Genomic DNA, 15,828 nt, shown 5'->3' with positions numbered 1-15,828 from the left:
GAGGCTTCCACATAGAGAACTTGCTTCTGAAAGTAAATGCAACACTCATAGGACCACCATTCACTAGAAGATGGCATAATGGAAAAGGAAAGAGACTTAATGTGAAGGAGATCAGATGAACAAGACAAATTGCCCGTCTTCGGATTCATGTGCAGAGAGCAATTCAACACCTCAAATGCTGGCGGATCCTAAAGCACCAAATCCCAGAATCCCTACAATACTGCTTCTGTGATAGTTTGACTTGTTGCAGCACTCTGTAATTTGAAGGGACCATTGTTCTATTCTAAAAATGAGTAATACCAAAAAAAAAAAAAATTAAGTGAGTCTGGAAAAAGCCTGTGCAGCACTTGACCTACTGATATATATTTTGTAGCCTGTTCAATGAAATGAACGTCAAGCTCATTGTGACCAAAGGCAGTTAGTAATGTGACCATCACCATGTCATGAACGTAATAGATTATAAATGAATACTCTAGGAAGGAAATGCATCACCATATTATGCATATCTGTTCAGTAAAGAATATCATGAAAGAACCTAGGATGTGATCCTATTTTACATATCAGTTTGGAAAGAGGAGAAAAATGAGACTGCGCATAAGTAAAAAATGAGTCTTAGGAATAATTGTTTGGATTTATTCAGATTTTTGGGGTCATATCTGTTAAATCATTGGGCACTACTCAACTTGTTTAATTATTTGAATTAGGTTGTTCAAAGGATTATTCAAGAACTTATTTGGAGAGGATTGTTATATTTCCAAATTGGGTGAATGTAGGTGGACCATTATAAAAACAACTTTCCTGATTTTATTAAATTCAGCAGGCACAAAAATTCCAAAGTTTAAACCCAATTATAGGGTTGTGCAGATTTATTTGTTTCTCACAGAAATTCATGAAAAATATGAAATAATAAAACAATGGCTTCTCACACAGGTCATTTCTGTGTTTACATACTAATTTATGCTGTAGTAAGTTAAGAATACACATTGATGTTCAAGAAATATTGATGCTCTTCTGCTCTCTGTTTTCCAGTCAAGCCACAAACCTTTTAGTTTTATCATACAAATAAGCATGTATTCAGGTCCTGTCATAAAGAATTTCAGTCATCATGGACTCAAAATAAAATTTAAGAAAAGACAACCATGCAGTTACTGGCCTGAAATGCTAATGCCGAGCCTGGAATTCTGCTTGTAACATGCATGTATATACTTTATTCTTCATTGCATGTAAAAACATGAGTGAACACAAGTTCTGCTTTCTTTTTCAATAGTTCCCACATCTGTGAATCAAACATTACAGGGATGGATGTTATTCCTTTAAGAGTATATACCACTAAGTCACACTGGTTCATGCGTGTCACACCTAACTGATCTTGTATTTGGCTGTAGCAACCAGAAGACTTTTTCAGCTGCAGCTTTCCATGTACAGTCTCCAAGTGGTAGGATGGGTCCTGTGTTTGAATATCTTTCACAGGAATGTGTCTATGCTTATATGAACACTTGATCTCAACAAGCTTCTCTCCATGGCAGGAACAGCTTGCAACACCATCTGGTGAGGCACCCATAAATAGCAAGTCGTTATTTAACACAAGACCACAGGTGTTTACCTCGAAGTTCTTGTGTGCTTTCAGTTCATTTACAATGTAAAGTTGCCTGGCTACATGTTCATTTTCTTTTCCAAAATCTATAGCACATGACTTAAATATCTTGTCATTGCCCAAAATTTTATCAACTAAGGTGCGGCAGTTATGAATGTCTTTCATAGATCGAATGGAATCTGCTACACCTGCAGTTATTTGCCCTCTTCTTGCTGCCAACCATGCTGGGTCCGATTGATCTAAACTTTTTAGGGCATCTACTTGTTGTATGGAAGTGTTCTGTCTGAGGTATTCAATGAAGGACACATCATCATTTGATTCAGCCTTGTACATGTACGTGGCGTGAAGGTCTGACACTGACGGCACGAGAGATGTTACAGGTGCTGGTGGCTCTACAACCAGTTTCAGGTATAGTGCATCTGGGGTGGTTTCTGCACAAACCTGAAAATAATGAAAGTTGAAAAATTCCATAAATTTTAAAAGTTTTTCTATTTTTGAGACATGGATCATACATGTATTTTCCTTTTTGAATTTCATGAGTAGCTTCAATGCACACACATGCACAGCCATACTGCATGGGCAGTCAATAGGTGTGCAAATAAACAGTTCCTGTACATGCAAAAATTTACATGTACTGTATGTACATGTATCTCTCTTTTTATCACTGGCATCACCTTTGTAACCATGATCACCCCTACAATAAATTACTTCTGGAACTCATAACAACTTGTATGAAATGTTTCCATCATAAATAACTTCTGACCAAGCAATTAAGCGGGTATGTCTCTGAGGTGAAACCTCCTAGGGTGTATGCAAAATCATATAGAAATCAGGGGATTTGGGAAGTCCTGTTGAGTTAAATAATGATCTGCATCAACCGTGACTCGCCTCTTTCAAGTGCCCCTGAACGTTCTCAGTCCATGCACTGGATACATTACCCAGTGGCTTGTAATTCTCAGGAAGTGGGCCAGGTTTTCTGAGAGTCTGTTTTCTGCATGGAAGTCCAGCTCCTCTACTTTCACTGGCCTGGAGGCTCTTCGAGGTTTTGTCCATGAGCAAGGCTCATCTATGCCAACAGCTGTTCCCTTGTCAGTGTTTCTTTTGATGTAGTCCGACAATGCATGCTTGCAGGTACCATCATCACTTTAAGAAATAAAAACAGCTCGCTTGAAGGTAACAATTTTTCATGTTCAGAATCACAGGCAATAATATACTGCATTGTCAAAAGTTTGCTACGGAGAGGTCATTTGCAAATATACATGTATGGTCAACATACTCAAGCCATTCAAATTCAGGAAATGCTGCAAAGCAATATACTGCATGTGGAATTGCTTGTCTCACACTTAAATTTTTGGTTAACACCTTCCTGAAAAATTCCAATCCTCATCCAATACGAAGCAAACATTTAGGAAGATTAGAGTTGGAAATGTACAGTGCTCAAAACAAGTACCAATGGGTTTCGTGGGGTTTAAAAAGATAAAAAAAACTTTTCATACCTTGTGAAATTTCAGGTAAAACAGTGATAATAAAAACAGTCTAAACAAGCCTAGCTTACAACTTCAATTCCTAAATGCAGTTAAAAGAGTTTATGTGCTAATATGGCCAGACAGCCTAGGACATGGGTTTTGTATCCATTGGTATCATAAGAATAGGTTTGAGTAAGCCTGCTTTAGTGGCAAAGAACAGCCTCTGCTTCTTGGGCTTGAAATCACCATGGGCCCCTAAACAGGCTACAATTTACAAATAGAATGTGCAAAAACTAGGTTTAAGCTATTATTAATATTATGTTACACTTTTTGAAGAAAAATACTAAGACTTACGCAGCAACACAACCACATCCAGCTGACTTTATGCTGGCTGACGTTGACAGCAGCTGCCAGGTCTTGTATCGCTGCCCCGTTTGTCTCTGCTCTGGCTTCACCGATGCCTGGATGTAAACATGGGCGGAGTGGCCTTGAATTTCTCCAAGTAAGATGTCCTCGACATGCCCGTCTTTGAACATCAGAAAGCCATCATCCTGCCGGTAGCTAGTGAGCCGCTCAGGATTTCACTCACACTGTTTCACCAGGTATCCAAAAACATCACTCAAGCTGACGTGAGGAATGTTACGGAGGTCAGCTGAATACGAAACTTGAGGACCATTTAAGTCTGTGATCTCCCCATTCTCACCTACAACTCTTCGTCGTTTTCGCTCTGATTCGTCATGGTCACACTCTTCAAGGACCGGATATTTGTCTCCAACTTTCTCTGCCAATTTTTTTCAGGTCCCCTCTCCTTAGTCCAGCGCACGGAATTCCTCTTTCAATCAGAAACGTATGTAATTCTTTAGCGCCTAGTCTCTTAAAGTCAACTACACGAATGCCGCCGCTGGCAACAACAGTCGCCATCTTGAAAAGTTGTCGACCAAAACATGAGAATTCGGCCTTTCCCTGTTGCCCTCTTGGTGGCGCACCAAATTGTGAATCGCCCGTATTGGTTCCTAGGGCCCTGATTCATAGCCGGGGTGACCAAACTTGTGTAATCCTTGAATAAAAGAACGCACTGCTGGGACTTGCCAGTGCGGGGGTAATCCACCTTTTGTATGAGAAGACTCCTATTCTTTCCGCTGCCAGCTCTGGCAGTGGATTATCACTGTAGACAAAGGGCGCGATGTGCGCGTGTGCCCCATGAATGACCTGGCCCAGGTGCGGCTGGCCTTTGCCACGCTGACTGATAGGGGTCACCCCGACACTGCTGAGAATAAAATCACAGTGTAGTGGTCATCTTGTGCATAGTGGGTCTCAAGTTATCATTGTAAGCACTACTTCAGAACACTGACAACATGTAATTTCTGGAGAGTCAAGTTCTTCCAGTTATGAAAGCGAGTTTTTTGAGTCGAGTTCAGACCAGGGTTCCTCGTCTGATTCACCACCACCGTCACCTGCCTGAGCGCAGTCGAGCACGGAGATAGACAGCGATGTACCCCTGGCCGTATACGCCAAGCATTATCAACAGACCTCCGCATTGACCAGCAGCAGTGCTGCATCATTTGACTGGAAAGATGAAGACAACATGCTGGTGAAGTATGGCTTCACCGGGCATGGTGGTGCCATTGATCCACACTTGCATCGAAGCTCAACATGCAGTGAGGCTTTTGGTTGTTTTTTTATGATGTTCTTTATGACCAGATCGTTGATGAGACCAACCGGTATGCCATGCAAAGACCAGTGTCAACATCTGCATACATGGGAGCATGGACCGATGTCAACACCAGAGAAGTGAAAGCCTTTCTCGGCCTTTGCATCATGATGGGCATCTCCAGACTTCCAAGTCAGCACGGTTACTGGTCGACCAACTCACTCCTGAAGACGAGCCTGTTCCCGTCAGTCATGCCGTGAGACCACTTCAGATCCTGCAGGCCCTACACTTCAATGACAACGATGCCATGCCGGTGGACTGCTTTGATCGTCTCTTCAAGGTGCATCCAGTCGTCAATCATCTCACTGAGAATTTGCTACCATGTATACTCCGCCACAGGATATTTCCCGTCAACGACTCCCTGCTGAAATTCTACATCTGCGCTTCAAAACATACAACCCAAGAAAGAGGGCCCACTTCAGCATCAAAATGTACAAGTTGTGCCAGAGCACCAGGAACGCCGCCGGCACTGTTTCAAGCACCAAATCTACACAAGCCAAAGCAAGGGAGACTTCCCGGCAACCACCAAATCGTCATGGACCTGTTGAGCAACTTGAAGGGTAAGGGATACAACCTTGCTCTCAACCGGGCCTTCAGCAGTCCCGGCTTGTTCAGACGACTTCACAGCCAGAAATTTAACGTCGTCAGCACCGTCATGCCCAGCAGAAAGGGCATGCCCAAGGAACTGATGTCTGTAAAGCTGAAGCGGGGGGAAACGGCGTTCCAGTTGGCCGACCTGGGTGTCAACGGTTCCCTCATGGTGATGGTGTGGCAAGACGAGTGCAACATCAATATGCTCTCCACCATGCGTACGGCAGACATCCGTGGCTGCGGCAAGTGAGACAAGACGAGGGAGGAGAAGCAGAAACCAGCCTGCGTCATCGCCTACAATGCCCTGATGGGGTGATAAGAGCGATCAGCCAGCTGCAAATCACCTGGCAACCCACAAGTCAATGAAGTGGTACAAAAAGCTCTTCTTCTACCTGTTTGACTTGAGCCTGATGAACAGCTACGCCATTTACCTGGCCATTGGTCACCTCCCCTTCCTCCACTACCGCAGGAGTCTGATCCGAGAGCTTCTCTTCGATGAGCCCTTGCCCGAGTATCGACCCCAGCACGATGCTCCACCAGCCACCAACTCCCGCCTCGTTGGCCGCCACTTCCCCCATTGCCTTGGCGAGGACCTGCTACGGTGACTACCTCTACCAACGATGCGTCCTCTGCTCTTCCAAGGGGCAACGGAAAAAGACCTACTTTGAATGCGACTTGTGCCAGCGGCAACATGAAAACGGGCAGGGCTTCTCCTTCCATGGAGCGTTGCTTGGCACTAGAGTAGTGCATCCATCTCTTCATGATAGCAACATCCCTATCAGCTCGAGCTTGGCTTTGTCTTTTGGGCTTCATGGCTTGGTAGACATTGTGCCCTGGTGTCACATGTGTATGTGCCCACTCCAGCTACTCTTCCACTATTCCTCTTGGAAGGATCTCATCACCATGCAAGTTCCAGTGAATTTCTTCATCCGATTCCATTTCAGATTGTGGCTCATGCCAGAAACTTTGCAGTGGCACTCCACTCCCTTAGCTCTTTCTGACAGTAACACTATTAACAACAAATGCTTTGGAGTGGGGTTAGGGTGCTCACTTGGACGACTTGTCTCTCGGGATCTTGGTCTTCTTTGGAACAACACCTTCACATCAATTAACTGGAGCTTCTTACAGTTCTCAAGGCTCTCCAGCATGCACCTAACAGGGTATCAAACAACTTCATCCAGGTGAAAATGGACAATTCCACAGTAGTGTCCTACCGGTACCTGAACCATTGGGGGGAACTCATGCACCTTTCCTGTGCATGCTGACATGGAAACTCCTCAATTGGTGCATTCCTCACCAGATATCTCATCAAGTCAGTCACCTGTCAGGAAAAAAAATCAATTGCAGATGCCCTGTCTCACAGCTATGCAGTTCCCACAGAGAGGTCACTTCATTGTCCAACATATTTCTTTTCACTGAAAGCTGTCAATCCCAATTCTGCGTCTCTTACTGTCATTGGACATTTCCTACTTTATCTCTTGAACTCTGGTCTCCAAGTTTCCACAGTCCAAGGTTACCAATTTGGTCAGTACACACTGGGTTTGGAGATGGTCTTCATATGTCCAACAATACAGACATCTCCCACTTAATGGAAGGTATATTTGTGGAGCAACCACCAAACAAAAAGCTTATTCCAAGTTGGAACCTTTGCACAGTTCTTCTCAAGCTGTCCAAAGCACCTTTTGAACTGGATCTTTTTCACTTCATCACTTGTCTCCTTGCAACCTGGACAGTGCAAAAGTGAACTTCATGCCCTGTCCAGCCCTGTCAAATTCTAACTTTTACTCCTCCAGATATTTTCATTCCTAGCTTGACATCCTTTTCCAGCATTCAAGAGGATGCATTATGGTGCCCTATGGGAATATTAAAGTTTTCCATTGCTCTCACCAAGGAGCTCCAAGGTGTTACCTCGCAACTGCTCATCACAACAGTTTATCCACATTACCCAGCTTCAGTGACAACTATTGAAAGGTGGATTGTTGAAGCCATGTTGCCTCTCACAGCACCACCACCACTGAAATAGCCAAGTGGGTCTAAGCCTTGTACGTCAGATCAGCCATGCACTGATCACCCAGTTTCTCCAATACCAGGTGAGCCACGAACGTTGCACTATGCAACTCGGGCTCATAAGCCAGATCTGGAGCATCATGCATCAACTTTGACTGCTGACTCCCTAGAGCCGCGAACATTGCACGGTGCAGCTCGGGCTCATCAAGCAGATCGGGGGCTTTCTGACCCACTGGAGCCACAAATATTGCATTATGCTACTCAAGCTCATTTTCAACCAGTATAGATGCAGCTTGCATCTCAGGCTCAAGTTCAAGCCCATCAGAGGAGGAGCATGGCTCTCTTTCAAGGTGTGGCTGTTTCGGATATTATGCAAGCAGCATGTTGGAAGAATCCATCAACTTTCACATCCTGCTATATGCGGGACATCCTCCAAGCCGAAGGCTGTATGGGTGTACAAGTCCTGCGTCAAATGCACATACAATAACTAGGAGAACCTGGTGAACAGCTAGAACTTCCTCTTAAGGACTTCAAGTTTACAGCTCCCAGGTATGTGTTAACTATTTCACATGCTATCTCATGTTTTAGCCAGGCCTGGTGAAAACCTTTATCTTCTGGTTTCTACACTGCACATCTCCCCCCCCCCCTTTCTTTCAGGTCAATCTGGTGCTACTCTATATGTTTGTAGGTATTGAAGTTGAGGTATTTTCTGTAATAGATTCTCCCCAAATCTGTGGGGATTTTCTATTCTAATAAGAAAAACCTCCAATACCATCCCTGTCGTATAATCTTGTTTTTAAGATGTTTAAAAAAGGGGGGGGGTTACCTAGGAAATTCTAGTATGTACAGTCATGATTGCCTCAGTTGAAATTCCATGATTTGGTACAGTATTTTCTAATTAAAATTCAAAATATAATTGAAGACTGCATGTTTCCCCTCATACACTGTCTCACTCAGAATCTTTTTAATTATCATGAAATATTAATTTCTTGGTATTGGTTTTGTGATAGCCTGCATAAGTCCATTTTGTAAAAAATAGGCTTTACAAGCAAGGAAATCAGTCCATAAATCTACAAAGTGATGAAATAAAAGGAAAGAAATTTGAGGCTCAACTGTAGGATTGCTCCCGGTTCCGAGTGGAATCATGGTTCCAAAAAAAATCAGAATCGGCGGCTCCGCTTTTGTGAAGAAACAGGTACCTGCCATTGGCGGTTCCACCTTCAAAGAGCCGACTCCATACATCAAATCTGAGTCCAAGTGACCGCTCAAGCAGGCCTGTTTCGCCCATGAGTGACAACTCCAAACATCAAATCTGCATCACCACTCCGGCCTACCTACTGCGTGTACAATGTACACGTACACATATGTATTTTACATTTTCGTTCAATATATTTTACATTTGTCTATATCGCAACCGGTCTGGCATCGAGATGGCGGTGCTTCATCCTCTTAATTAGTTTTGTTCTGTATTTATTAGTTTCATTTGATGTTTTATTTTTTTTAGTTTCATTCTATTATATTAGATTCATCCTATATGTATTAATTTCAACCTATAAATATTAGTTTCATCGTATATCTTATTTTGGTTCAATATTTATTAGTTTTGTCGTTTATGTATGGGATTTGTTGTGTATTTGTTAGTTTTTGTTCTATATTAATTCCCTTTGTCCTTTAAATATAATTTTGTCCTATATAGATTGGTTTCATACTTTATGTATTTCTTTTATCCTACATATATTTCTTTCGTCTTTTATATATTTGATTCATTTTAGATTTATTCCACTTTTGTCCGATATATATCAGTTTTGTTTTATATATATAAATATATTATTTTCATTTGATTTTTGGGGGGACTAATATAGTCAAAAAGGATACCTCATATACATTTAGCCGTAAGCTTTGAAAAACTTTTCTAGTGGCAGCCCTCTCATTTCAGGCACATTTGTGCCATACACTGTTCCTGTAGTGGTGTTACTCTATATATGTAGTAACACTTTGTGGGTTGAAGACAATACAGCAGATCACCCCTCTCCCAGAAGTGTAGGTGGATTCCACTGGAGAGGTCACCCCCTATCCACTTTTGCTGATGCCTATGCCTACATGCTTGTACAACAAAAAAAGAGAAAGTACTGTTGTCATGGCAAGCAGGTTGGCCACAAGATACTCAGAGAAAATAAAGTTTTGTGAATAGCTTGCACCCTCTGTGAAAAAATGTACATTGTTGTACCTCTGTCTTGGATGCTGTCCGTTTATTGGCCCAGAGTGATCACATAATTAGGCGATACATCCGCGTATCACACTCATGTGAGATATCTCTTTCTGCTGATAGTGCATGCATGCGAAGAGCTTTGGGAAGTTCAAGAACAAACATTTCTGATCCTTTAGTCAATTTTGCATGGTACCCATGATACATTTTGTGCATAGGCTACCAGGGTATTTGATTAATGATCACGCTAGTATAACAGACTCGTTCCTGTCCCCCGCAGTGTGTAAGGTAATGGGACCACTAATGTGGGGACCGCTAACTTGACTACATGTACTCACCGGTACCCACACTAGTTTCACATTGAAGTTTACACAATTAAAGGCAGTGAGGGAACAGTGCATTTGCAGACGATATTATTTTTGTTTGTTTATAGGATAATTGTACAGTTTGACAGTAGGCCTATTGTCTTCTGAAATTCAGAGATTGTTTCTTTGAATAAATTCCTTAAGACAGCGGTATGACAAAACTATTGTTGACTGCTGTGATGTGGGATATGACGTTTTGAACTCCCAAGGGATGCATAGTGCCCTCGGCGAATGCTTCCCTCTGGTCTTCAAAATATTATATCCCACACCATAGCTGTCAACAATTGTTAATTAAATGTTGTAATGTTTTGTGGGTGACTACATGCTAGTAGAATTGACCCGTATTTATTTTGGGTGATACAAGGTTCCGTCGCAATGCGTGTATTTTGACGGAACCGTTTATACTTGGTGGAACAGAGATCTGTTTGCAAGGTTTGAAGAATCTTACTGTATTAGATATAGGCACGTAGTCCTATGTGCACTGCCTTACATAGCTGACACACTTCCTGGCAGATGTTATACTTTTTGCACTCTGCCCAACTCTTTATGCATAAGGTGGGATCACAAGCATGTATGCAGCTCTTCGTGGTTAGAGGAAGAATGCTGTAAAATCTTTACTGCCTTGTGTGGTTATATTCATGGTTCCAGAAAGGTGCCACAGATCCCCACAAATCTGCACCAGTTTGCGTTCAATTGCCCACCCTTTTCTTGCAGTTATGACAGTTTGAAAATTGAAGGTTCACAAAGTGGATTCTGAAGAGGATTCTAGCACTAATTATTTATAAAGTGGGCCAATCAGAGTTACTGTGCACTAACTGGTAGTCAATCACAGTCCTTTGTTTTAGCCAATCGGGCAAGGGTTCAGATTACTTCTGTCAGGCAATGCTGGTTAAGGAGGGAAATTCTCATGTGAGGATCATTCTGTCACAGCTTGTTGGGCAAGCTGGGTCAATTTGCCCACCGCAGATAGCCACTTCCTAATACATAAAAGATGTGACATGTATCTTTACTGTTATGATACATTGTACATGTGTGTACCAATGAAGTAATTTTGACAATGATGTTTGCCATAATACACTGTAATTTGTAAGGGGTCAGCCACACCCTCTTATGTACCCATGGGGTGCTATATGTTCCATAGCACAACCAGCTCTGACCCTAAAAGGTTGGATGGATCATTCTATTATTTCATGATTGTGCCCATTCATTTATGGTTGGCCTGTAAGCCAAATAACAATATTACATGTACATCAGACCTGGGAGTCCTGTGTTTTTTTGATGTACCGGTATGTTTTGGAGCCTACCAGCCCATATGACTGATGCCAGCTTGCCCAAAAAAGATTTATCTGGCAAAATGATAAATAATAGATGCTGTGGCAATAGTCAGGAAAATAATTTGTCTGGAAGTTTGTTCATTTGTGAGTCCGAGTATAAGTTCTTGTTATTGAGCTTATAGATTACAATTATAGATGAGATAATTGGGGGAAATTTCCCTCCATGAAATACAGATTTGAAAAGGAACTTGATGTTCAGTCTTGTAGATTTCAACAGTACTTTATGGATGTTGAGCTTCGTGTTATTTATAATTGATTGTAAAATAACGATTCTAAAGCTTGTTTTTGTTTTGTTTATTTTCCTCTGTAGAAGTTTGATCATCACTGTCCCTGGGTCAATAACTGCATTGGAAAACGCAACTATCGCTTTTTCTTCATCTTTCTGCTGTCATTGACAGCTCATATGGTGTCTGTCTTCACTCTCACATTAACATTTGTGCTGAATGAAAAGGAGAAACTTGGATATGCCAAACCCATCATATCGTATCCTTTTTACGTGTATGAGCAGCAGCTGAGATGAGCTTGCATTTGGAAAAATGTGGGATTGTTTCTTTATCTTCTATGATTGAAGTATGCTGAAATCTCTTTGTTGTGGTTAATGATTAGATTTCATGATTGCATGAACAAATGGCCGTGGATAGTTTGTGCATGTTATGCAACCGTGGTTGATATGTGTGTCCACTGGTTTGATGGCCTGTGGTATAGAGTATACACAATTTGTTTTTATATTTACATATAGTACAATGCTGCTAAAGCAAACACAGTATCGTCTACCAAAATGCTCCTGGCAAAACCCGTAATAAATTAACATCTCCCCAACACAAAATACATCTTGAAATAGTTCGCGATACCCGCTGCTACACCTGACTCGGACCGGCCAACCAACCGGTGGTCGAGTGGTTAAGACATCTGCACAAGTAAGCAGGAGGCCGTGGGTTCGAGTCCCACCCGAGTAAGCTTGTGATTTTTTTGGGGGGGGGGAAGCTCTCGGACAAGCACTGAGCATACAGTGTTTATTAATAAGTACGTTGGGTAAGGGCAAAACCCGTTACAAAATGTCCAACCTTGGCAATGAAAGAAATGTTGCCCAAGCATTGTCACAAATTATTAAATCTAGAAAAATTTAACAAAGATTTCTGCAAGTTACGTGTTTCATAAAAAGCTCAAACTTGTCTATCTTCAAAGTTTTTGTCCATTATCATGAATTTATTTTCAGCTAAAATTCTTGTCTTTGTACCCACTGAGCAAACTAAGAAGTTCTATATACATGTACAGTGTAGCAGTTGCTTTTTTAATTGTGGTATACATATTTGACAGCTGTTCTGCATCATCACTTAAGTACAGATGTACATGTAGCCATGAACGATATACACCGTGTGGTAATTGTTGTTTCTTCACGCATAAGATTTAACTTTCCTTGGCTTTTGGTTTCATGTGATTATCATCAGTCCTAAATGTATTTCTCTCTGAAGCAAATTTCAATGTTTTAGTGAAAAGGGAAAATTCTTGAGATAAGGGGAATGTTTTCAAAACCCAACATTCATTGCAGCAGTGTTTGTTATTACAGCATTGTACTGTACATGTAAATGTTGATAAACCCACAAGGTAAACATGTGAGCAACATACTTAAAGGTCCAAAGGTATTAAAGGGTTAACACAGTCTCTCCATTTGCTGCATTTTCAATGCTGACCAAATTATACAAAATGTACTATTGTGTTTGCACCTACATGTACGGTATCTGTGTGTCCCTTGTTGTTGATCCTTGTGCAATTATGGTAAGCTGCACCATAGAAACCAGTGCCAAGGCTGTTACCTACCCTCATTCAGGTGTACATTATAGCAGTCATGCTATGCACACTTATTCTAGTGCTGTGGTTACCTTTACGACATTGTAGATATGGCCATTGCTACTTTATCAACATGCTGGAGCACCCAGCCACAGCCATCTCTGATCTGAAGAATGTCAGTTTGGGACCAAGGCCCCAAGTTACTTATACGTTGAATTCCAAACTAAATTTTCTGATCCCTCAGGTAAAGTTTATATGGATCTCAAGTTCTCAACCCAGCTAAAGGGCGTCACATGGGAAAGGTGGGGTTTATATTGTCCAGAAGGTGAGAGATCAAAGTCACTATGGCAAGAAATGGAACGGAATGATTGATGATAATTTGTATTCCAAAAGATCTTGAAAGTTCTTGAAACTTTAGGATAGGGAAGACAAGGTATATTTTTCACCCTTGGCCTTGTTTTTTTTTTTTTTTTTAAAGAGATCTACCAGTATTAAATCCTTAACTTTGAGAAAAAAGCCTTGTGATTCTTTGTATCACTGCTCTGGCTGCGTTTCCTATTTTTATTTTAGTCATTTTCCACATATCACTGGTGTGCAGAGGAAGGACTACCAATGAGCAGGTAAGATGAATTTGTAAATTGTTATTGCAAATACGTTGCATTTGCAGCTGTTCCCAATTGATGTTGGGAAAATCATTATTTTTTCTTCACTTTTTTCCATTTTTCTTTTCTGGATCCTCTTTTTTTGGTACCAGTTTGGGACATTTTTCTGATCAAAGTAGCACAACTTTTCATTGTCAAGTGTGATGAAACCCCATGTTGAATATGTCATGTGGCATCACAAAAGTAATATGTTTACAATCCTTAATAAGAACTGTAAGTCTGATTGAACGAAAGCACCAAACAAGGATGTATTTTAGAAGGATCTCCTTGCTCGTGTTCTATACCATAGTAAATTTGACCATCGGTGCCCAAGTCTTTAACACTTGCATCGGGTTGGTACGCTCTTCCTTTTCTCAGGACCTACATGAGTGAGATGTAAATTTGTCAACCTGAAGGCTTGCAATTTCTTCCTCTCTTGTTTGTTAGTAGTTATATTCACCCATGCACATGATGCCAAATATTTATGTGAATATACCAGTTGTGAGAACCTGTGTATTGACTCACGGGGAGGATGTTATGAATGTCTAGAGATTTCTTGAATACTTGAATTTCTGACGTTTTGTTGGTTAATTTTTGGAAACTTCCATTATTGGAGGAAATTTCTTGAAACGTAGGAGTAAAGTAATTTCTAGAAATTACTTTGCTCATCCTGCCTGCTCATCATGCCTGCATGATGTGGACCTCTTTTGTTCAGGGGTTAACACTAAGTACATGTACATGTATGTAAGATTAGCATACCTGAAAATACTTCCAAGATCTGTTGTTTATGGGGAGTGATCAATTAGACACAGCTTCATCTTGACGTAATGCCCAGTCATCATCAGTGGACTCGTCAGTGTGTCATTCTTCCAGGTCATTACCATGAAGACTATCGGCCTTGGTTACATTGTTAGGTAGTGCTTCCTTTTTGTGAGGGGCCAGATACACTTGACGACTTGAAAAGATTGACGGAGGTTGTTTTGGCGCAGTCCTTTTCCCACATCATCAGCAAGCCAGTCGCGAAATGCAAGATTTTTCTTAGTTGTTGCCCGGGAATTAGTTGTGTGATCCTTCCTAGGCATACTTCCTTGGCACTGACCATTTTACACCACAGGTTCAGCAAGGCCCGTTGGCATTTGAATGCGTGTGACCCCTGCATGTCCCATTTTATGGTCCTGGAACACGACACAATATTGGGCAAACAGCAGTTGGCTTGAGAGGATAGCATACTGCCAGATGGGTACAGTCATGTTTCACTTCTGTGGTTTAGGACAATAATGACTTTGCAGAGGAAACACATTCAGGGAAAGACACAATGCATGTAACAAATGGTTATCATAATTCAGGCTGATGAACAGTTACACCAACCAAATCATGATCGTCCAGGTATCCCAAGGTCACAGAAAAATGAATCAAATCAACAGCAGTAAGTTTTACCCATACTATGGTGGCTTGAAGAAGGTACCAGAGCGATTTGGAAAAGATGGAGATATACATGAGCACATCTGTATTCCTCCAACTGCAAGATGCAGATCGGGCTTTTACCCTTTCAAGATTACCACAGGTGTGTTAACTTCCAGGTTGGACAGCTTTCAATACCATCATTCATAGTTTTAGTTTTTAGTTTACCATCATTCAGTTTCAATGGTGTGAAGTCTAAGGTTTATTACCTCCTAGTCATCGAAGCACCACCCACTCAGAAAAACACAAGTTACACTGTCCTGTTAAAAGGTGTGAAGACTGCAGACAAATTGCTGCAATATTGTACTGTATCAAACTATTTAATGCACGATCCACAAATAAAGATGGAGGATACACAGCTCATGAAACGAGTAGTTGTTTGACTTGGAGAATTCCATACCTGCATAGCCTTCCTTGCTTGTAATTGGAAAAACATTTCCGTGAGGCATTAAAGTAGAAATTGTACCTCAAGGCTCAATCAATAGAGTTCTACCTGGGAATCATTAAAGTAAAAATGTGAGAATCCACAAATCATCAGTGAAGCCATGGAAGGGCTCAGATGACAATCTTTTTGAAGGGTTTCAGTGATGTGGAGCAAACACCAGCGTCAGATGGATTACGGACAATGCAGACATTTCCCAGCACAGGGTACATGTACACTGAT

General features: G+C 41.4%; 2 protein-coding genes across 15 annotated transcripts in view; one reads left to right on the top strand and one right to left on the bottom strand.

Annotated features, from left to right (window-relative positions):
• The window catches only part of LOC110989474 (palmitoyltransferase ZDHHC8B-like), a 141,507-nt gene that overhangs the window by 65,765 nt on the left and 59,914 nt on the right, over nucleotides 1-15,828 (top strand). For 13 of the 14 annotated variants that reach the window (XM_022253865.2, XM_022253867.2, XM_087141292.1 and 10 more), the window contains 2 exons: nucleotides 11,585-11,757; nucleotides 13,580-13,682. The exons of the other annotated variant lie outside the window; for it this stretch is intronic. In XM_022253865.2, coding sequence (XP_022109557.1) covers nucleotides 11,585-11,757; nucleotides 13,580-13,682 — 276 coding nt within the window. The remainder of the gene's footprint in view (nucleotides 1-11,584; nucleotides 11,758-13,579; nucleotides 13,683-15,828) is intronic. 14 annotated transcript variants of the gene reach the window in all.
• LOC147797998 (uncharacterized) lies at nucleotides 1,160-3,626 on the bottom strand. The gene is made up of 3 exons (XM_087141302.1): nucleotides 3,415-3,626; nucleotides 2,533-2,737; nucleotides 1,160-2,035 (listed from the first exon to the last, which is right to left on the bottom strand). The coding sequence occupies exons 1-3, from the start codon at nucleotides 3,594-3,596 to the stop codon at nucleotides 1,208-1,210; spliced, it is 1,215 nt and encodes a 404-aa protein (XP_086997428.1). The 5' UTR covers nucleotides 3,597-3,626; the 3' UTR covers nucleotides 1,160-1,207.

Source organism: Acanthaster planci, linkage group LG09, assembly GCF_054643075.1.
Source record: "Acanthaster planci isolate LZ-2023a linkage group LG09, COTS_SCS, whole genome shotgun sequence".
Classification (NCBI taxonomy): domain Eukaryota; kingdom Metazoa; phylum Echinodermata; class Asteroidea; order Valvatida; family Acanthasteridae; genus Acanthaster; species Acanthaster planci.
This window is presented reverse-complemented; position numbering and strand designations above follow the sequence as displayed.